General features: G+C 49.1%; 1 protein-coding gene across 1 annotated transcript; it reads left to right on the top strand.

Annotated features, from left to right (window-relative positions):
* Positions 1-408: 408 nt before the first annotated feature.
* Positions 409-6,234, top strand: PIM3 (Pim-3 proto-oncogene, serine/threonine kinase). The gene is made up of 6 exons (XM_050936348.1): positions 409-1,544; positions 1,982-2,091; positions 2,253-2,303; positions 2,696-3,059; positions 4,329-4,505; positions 4,622-6,234. Exons 1-6 carry the CDS (start codon positions 1,460-1,462, stop codon positions 4,804-4,806), a joined length of 972 nt encoding a protein of 323 aa, XP_050792305.1. The 5' UTR covers positions 409-1,459; the 3' UTR covers positions 4,807-6,234.
* The last annotated feature ends 738 nt before the right edge of the window (positions 6,235-6,972 follow it).

Genomic DNA, 6,972 nt, shown 5'->3' with positions numbered 1-6,972 from the left:
GGTATAACATACTGACGTCTCCCAGCGCGTATCAGGGAATCCCATCAGCTCCCCCTATCGCACGTGCGCTTTCATACGGCAGATACGGCCATACAAAGACCCAGGGGTGCAGGCTGAAGGGCTCGGACCCAGGCTCTGTGGAGCAAACTCCACCGCCAAGAGCGGTACAGCTCAGCCCGCCCGGGAGGGAGCGGAGTAAGAAATCACAGCAGAGAAACGGCGGGCACAAATGAAGCTATAATAGGCAAGGGAGTGGGATGTGTTATTCCAGTGAACGCTGTGCTATAAATAAGCCGGTTTCTAAACGCTGTTTGGGCGGCTTCATCAAAGCCGCAGCGTGGATACAGCGCTCCCCTTCCCAGTGTCCCCACAACGGTGATCATGGCGGCTGCTGCTGCTCTTTCCCCTTATCTCCCTCCCACTCCAGCGCCAGACGCAGTGTCTCAGCTCGGCGCAGAATGACCTTTCCCCAACACAGCCGAGAGAAAGGAGAAAGGCGCGCCCAGGAATTCCCGCTCTGCGCGCCCGGCCTCATTTTAACATATGCAAACGACCCTCTTCCTGATTGGCTACGGCTCGATACTCCCCCTCTTTGAAAAGGTGGCCCTTCATTGGCTGACTGATAAAGTTAATACGAATTAGAGTCTCTTGCTCGCTCTCTCTCCCTCCTCTTTTAGCTAGTGTGTGATAAAAATTTCAGACAGTGTGTAACTCTGCGCGTCTATTACTACAAATAAGTAGTTCCAGCCCTTGTATTTACTGCGGGCTGGGACGCTGCAGTCCCCGCCGGAGCCGGAGACCGCACGAAGACATCCTAGCGCGGTGTGCTCGACGGGAGGGGAAGTAATCCGACACGCACAGCGAGGTGTTTCCCACTCCCCCGCGGAGGGATATTTTGTCTCTTTTTCTCCGCACCAAAACATTGAGAGTTAAGAGGCAGCTCCTGCTGTAATTGAGCTCAGAAGTGAGCAGGCACCGAGAAGGCTGCGCTGCTACTGCACCGGGGTGACGGCTTCACTGCGGCGCTGGATTGAATTCGCAATCACCCAGCGGCCCCGAGCAAGCGTCCTTCTAGTCGGGGCGGATTTTACCCACTTTCTCTGCAGCCCTGCTGGCATCTAGGGTTGCGTTCAGCTGCGCTGGGAGAAGCAGAGCATCGCCCCCGTTATTGATTGCTTGTTGTCGAAGGGCTCCACGCCGCTTCAGCTTGGATTTTTTTGTGGCTGTTTATTTCTGGAGGCGTCTGCCACCCTCTGCTACAACGTCAGCTGCTGCCGGTGGACCGAGGAGAGCAGGGCGGGAGCCAGGCAGCCGCTTCGTAGCTCCCCTCCCGGAGCCGGGAAGGAGAGCGCGCCGCTCCTCTCCAGCAGCTCGTTAATTGAATAATTAGCCCGGAGGACACACTCTGCGTTTCGCTGCAGGATCTCTTTCCTCCCCCTTCCCTCGGCTCTTCTGGAAGATGTTGCTCTCTAAGTTTGGCTCCCTCGCTCACATTTGCAACCCCACCAGCATGGATCACTTGCCAGTGAAAATCCTCCAGCCAGGTACGCAGTGAGCGACTCGCTGGTTGTGACCCCGCCGCGGTGCGGTGCCCGTCGCTTTTTAATGGGGAGTTTGCAAGCTGCCAGGATTTCTCGGCTGTCACATTCCCTGCTAGCGCGTCGCCGCGTAGGGATGGGCACAGCTCCCCTGTTAGCTGGGTTGTTAGGGGAGAGTGCGCGGCGTCCGCGTCCCCCCCTCCAGCGGGGCGTGTTGGGATATTTTGGCTCTGGGTGGCGGCTTGTCGGATCGCTGCTGGCGTGCAGCGCAAACAAAACCGCCTGGTTTCCCCTAGTTCGCTAGGCTTAGGCTGAAGAGCCGCATGTGCAGGTGTGGACAGCCATGCGGCTCCCCTGGTGGGGCTTCCTCTCGCCTGCCTCGTGTCCTGCTTTCTTAATAGAGCGACTCCAACCTCTTTTTTAATTTGTCTTCCCGTTTCTAGCGAAATCGGAGAAGGAGCCCTTCGATAAAGTCTACCAGGTGGGCTCCGTGCTGGGCAGCGGGGGCTTCGGCACGGTGTACGCGGGGACCCGGATAGCAGACGGCTTGCCGGTAAGGAGAACGGGGAGGGGGCTATTCATGGCTGCGTAGTTGTGTCTTGCTGTCTGCTCGGGGCGGCGTGTGCGTGGCTGCAGGGTCGCGCGTCGCAGCCGCCGCAGAGCGGGGAAGGCTTGTCCCCACCCCGCTCTGACGGTGCCTCCTCTCTCCCCCAGGTGGCCGTGAAGCATGTGGTGAAGGAGCGGGTCACCGAGTGGGGCACCATTGTAAGTATTTGTTGGGGAGCGGGTGTAAGCGCGCGGTGGGTGCGAGGGAAGCTGGGGGCCGGCAGTCATCCAGCCTGGCTATTGTTTGAGCGGCCAGAGGGCTGGGTCCCCCTCCCGCCGCTGTGGTGGTGGTTACATCGGAGGGGATTTTGGCGGGGTTTCTCCCCGCGGCCCCTCCCCCTCTGACTGCGGCAGCCGCGGAGACCCCCAGCGGAGCGGCGCTGGACTTCCCCAGCCCCCGCGCTGCTGCGGGAGACTCCGTGCACCGCGCGTGGGGTGGGTTTGCCTCTGCCCGGCGGAGTCTGCGTGCGGGGAAGGGAGGAGGCTGGCTGGCTTCCCGGCCTGGGCTGCCCGATGAGTGACCGCCGCCCTTGCCTCTTTGCGCTGCCCAGAGCGGAGCGATGGTGCCCTTGGAGATCGTGCTGCTGAAGAAGGTGGGCTCCGGCTTTAGAGGGGTCATCAAGCTGCTGGACTGGTACGAGCGGCCAGACGGCTACCTCATCATCATGGAGCGGCCCGAGCTGGTGAAGGATCTTTTCGACTTCATCACCGAGAAGGGGGCCCTGGACGAGGAGACGGCCCGGGGCTTCTTCCGGCAGGTCCTGGAGGCGGTGCGCCACTGCTACACTTGCGGCGTGGTGCACAGGGACATCAAGGACGAGAACCTGCTGGTGGATCTCAGGACGGGCGAGCTCAAGCTGATCGACTTCGGCTCCGGAGCCATCCTTAAGGACACTGTCTACACCGACTTCGATGGTATGTGTCCCTCCCATCCCCAAAATGCCTCCGTGCGGGTGAGACAGCAAAACCCTGCGCCGGGGCTTACCCGGTGCGCTCTCCCTGCGTGGTTGTTAGTCATCCTCAGCCCCTGAGAACAACAACAAGGTGGCTCTGCAGCTGCAGTAGCTAGTAATGGATCTGCGGGTAATTTAAACGTGTGCACCGGAGGCAGTTGGGGGTGTTCTGTAGTGTAGGAAAAAGGCGATTCCAGGCAGTGACGCAGCAATTTATATTTCCCTGCCTTGGAAAAGGCATTTTTCCTAGGGGGCGATCTGTTTACATTGAGGCTTCACCAGCGCCAGGTGTTCTCATCTGTGTTGTGTGCAATGCATATATTTTGATTTCTAGTTTAATGAATTACTCACAACCCAGCTGATGCCTGCATTGCAGATTTAAAATCCTGGGGTAAAATATATATGCCCCTTAAATGACTTAAATTTGGGTTTTTAAATTTAGGAAAACTGAAATGCTTCTTGCACCTGGAGGGAAGAGCTGAATTTATTTATTTTTTTTTCTCTCTCCCTCCACCCCTTGCTGTGAGTGTGCCTGATATAGATGAGGGACTTTCCCCTCCCTTTCTCTGTCGTCAGCTGCTGCACTTAACATCTGTTTTGTTGTGAAACCTGAACCTCCTGGCCATGTGACCATCAGCATCACAAATTCCAGTTTTTGTTTGGTATCCAGGGAACAGCCTAGTGCCAAGGGAAGGCGGTTTCTAAGGGCCTTTTCAGAGAGCCAGAGTAGCCTTTTTTGATTATTCTGAAAAAATTAATTTGGGAGCAAGTCTGTATTTTGTTCACACTGTCTTGGAATTGGATAAAGCCGATTAGCTGTATGTAATGAGGTAGACCTGAGTTTCACCTTCTGTTTCTCTTCTCGTTCTCCTCCCCTTGCCCCATTCCCATTCCCTTTGTCCTTTTGTGTCTATTTTTGGTGTGATCCTGTAGACGCCACATGGTCAGTGAAAGGAGCCATGCCTTAGTAAACAGTCATCTGATGGAAGCTGTGTTATTCATCACAACAGAACAGCACAAGCTAATGGCCTAAATGTATGCATGGTGTAATTTGTAGCCAGCTTCTCTGGACTTTCACTGGGGATGAATTTGGCCCACTATGACTTTTGAATATTTAGACTTTTTTTTATTCTTGTGTGGTTTAATATGAATGTGCAGCCCAACTAAAATGTTGGGGGAGGAGAGACTAAAAGTTTGCTGATGTTGGGGGGTGCTATTTTTTGATTTGTAGGAACAAGAGTGTACAGTCCTCCAGAATGGATCCGATACCACAGATACCATGGGAGGTCAGCAACAGTGTGGTCCTTGGGAGTGCTTCTGTTTGATATGGTTTGTGGAGACATCCCTTTTGAACAAGATGAAGAGATCTTGAGAGGACGGTTATACTTCAGGAGACGAATATCACCTGGTGAGTTCAAACACAAAAATATTACTAACACTTAATTTATGATAATGGGTGATTTTCTGTTTGAGGTTCTTTTTGCTTTTCTAGTCTAATGTCGTCTGTTTACCCATCTGTTTCAGAATGTCAGCAGCTGATCAAATGGTGCCTTTCACTGAGGCCTTCAGACAGACCAACACTTGAACAAATTTTTGACCATGCGTGGATGCACAAATCTGAAGTAGTGAAGTCTGAGGACTGTGACATAAGGCTACGGACCCTTGATACTGATGTATCTAGCACAAGTTCAAGCAATGAGAGTCTGTGAAACACTAAGGACCTCACAATGGGAGGGGAGCTACAAGCAGAAAGACCACAGTGCTGCTGCCAATACGTAGGAGGGGCTAGAAAAATGCATTCATTATTCTGTAGTTGAATCTTTGTCTGAGGGACTTGATTTTATTTTCCCCTTTTGCTGGTTTCTGCTTTGGAATGAGAAATTTCCTTTGGAAACGCTAATGTTTGGGAGTTGCAGGCCAGTACTTAGTCAAAAGACTGACCTTATTAAGAAAGCAGTGACCTCTTGAATACATGGTAAACTTTTTTGCTCTCATAGAGCCTGGACTAGATTTTTATTTGCTTTTGAGTGCCTTTTTGAAAGCTGCTTCAGTGGGACTTTCTTTTTTGAGCTGTGTATGTCCAAAGAAGATCCAGTTCATTATAGGATTTTGCTCCCTTTAGACTCAGTGCTGGAGGAAGCAGTTCCTATGATGCATTGGAGAACATGTTCGGTGATTGAATGAAGTAGTCCCATCCACTGGTGATGGAATACTTGAACACAGACATTTCACTCCTTCCAGTCCCTGTCCCACCTCCAAACCCATCTCTGCTGCTCCAAAATATTCCCTATAGCCTGCATACAAATATGAACAGGTATATCAGCTTCCCCTCCCCTCCCACCCCAGAAACATTCACTTTTGTTTTCTTTTATCATCTCTACCACTGGGCATGCGAAGCCCCTTTCTCAGTCTCACCCTCCCTCCACCCCTCTCCTTTTGTCAACCTGCAAGTCTTAAAGTATGTATGAGCATGTTAAATGCACAATCAATGCAATATTCAAGGACTTTACTTTTTTCCATACCTGTATAATGTGTTTATGTAAATTTGGTTTTCCCATGTATTATACTGTTTTTTGTTTTAATTTATTTGTTTGAAGTTTTAGAAGACCTCCCACAGTTTCAGCTGTGGCTATTTATTTGCTTAATTTATTTGGTTAGAGTTATATTCAACACTGCTTTCCCCCTTCCCTATGGGAATTCTAGTGGTTTGCCCATAACACTCTTTTCTGCATTCCTGTTAACTTTTGTTTAAAAAACAAAACAGTTTTTTTTTCCTGACCTTACCAGTTTCTGTTGGAAGATGGAAAATTGTTGTACAAAGTCTAATTTAAGGGAAATAGAATAACTTTTTAAAGTTTAGTATGCCTTTATCTGGTATTCTACCAGTAATGTAAAGTAATGCTATTTGGAAAGGTTTTAAATTATTGACAATGTACAGTCTTTGTGTATTGGCTCTGGAAGGTAGGGTGGCAGAGTCATAAACATTAATTTATTTTAATAGCTGTGTTTCTGTGTTCTGGTTGCATTTGTGCAGCTTGGATTTGGATTTTTTTTCTTCTGTTTAACAGTGTGAAATGTATGGAGATCATATTTTTTATACAGGTATTTCAATTAAACTTTTTTTGTATATAACAGTACTGTGTTGTGTGTGTGTGTGTGTGTGTGTGTGTGTGTGTGTGTATTCACCTATTTTCTTTTTCAAACTCTTCCTGTTTGTTTAAACACACCCACTTTGACTACATCTATGTGAACTTTCTTCAAAAATCAAAAATTGTGCTGCTAGATAGAACTTAATCACAAAAGGAATTCACCACTACCTGTGGATTTTTGAATAGGCTGGTACAGCAATTGCTTTTAACATCTCCCTAAACCATAAAAAAGAAGCTTTTTCCTACTTAATTATGGGTTACTGTTTCACTATTGGAAAGTAAACTTACCCCCATTTTGGGAGAGAGAAAATTTCCTGTGCATCAATCTGTACAATGAGGAGTCCGAGAAAGGATGTTAGTTTCAACTAAAACACTTTTGAGAAACATGAATGCTTTTGATTCAGAGAAGCTAGCTAGCAAACTACTCACAATATTTCCCTTACTATTTCAAATTTTATGTTTGGAATCAAATGTGACAGCCCAGTTTCACGTTATGTAGGCCTATAGTGAAGTCAAACCTGAGGTAGTGATTGCTATGGAAACAGACATGAATATCAAATTCAGCCTTCCAGTTTTATTGACAAATCAGTTAATTGGGGTGGAGAGAAGCAGAAATGCCCACTTTTTGAAGCTTGCAAAGTTTGTCTACAAGATTCCGCCATTATAAAACCCATGTTAGGTTACTATGTTGAAGCTCTACTATGTAATACCTATGATAGTAGAAGT

This window comes from Gopherus flavomarginatus, chromosome 1, assembly GCF_025201925.1.
Source record: "Gopherus flavomarginatus isolate rGopFla2 chromosome 1, rGopFla2.mat.asm, whole genome shotgun sequence".
NCBI classification, from domain to species: Eukaryota; Metazoa; Chordata; order Testudines; family Testudinidae; genus Gopherus; species Gopherus flavomarginatus.
This window is presented reverse-complemented; position numbering and strand designations above follow the sequence as displayed.

Coding starts and splice junctions, on each gene's coding strand:
- PIM3 (XM_050936348.1), top strand. CDS start 1,460: ATGTTGCTCTCTAAGTTTGGCTCCCTCGCTCACATTTGCAACCCCACC. Junction 1,545..1,981: donor AGTGAAAATCCTCCAGCCAG/GTACGCAGTGAG, acceptor TCCCGTTTCTAG/CGAAATCGGAGAAGGAGCCC. Junction 3,060..4,328: donor TGTCTACACCGACTTCGATG/GTATGTGTCCCT, acceptor TTTGATTTGTAG/GAACAAGAGTGTACAGTCCT.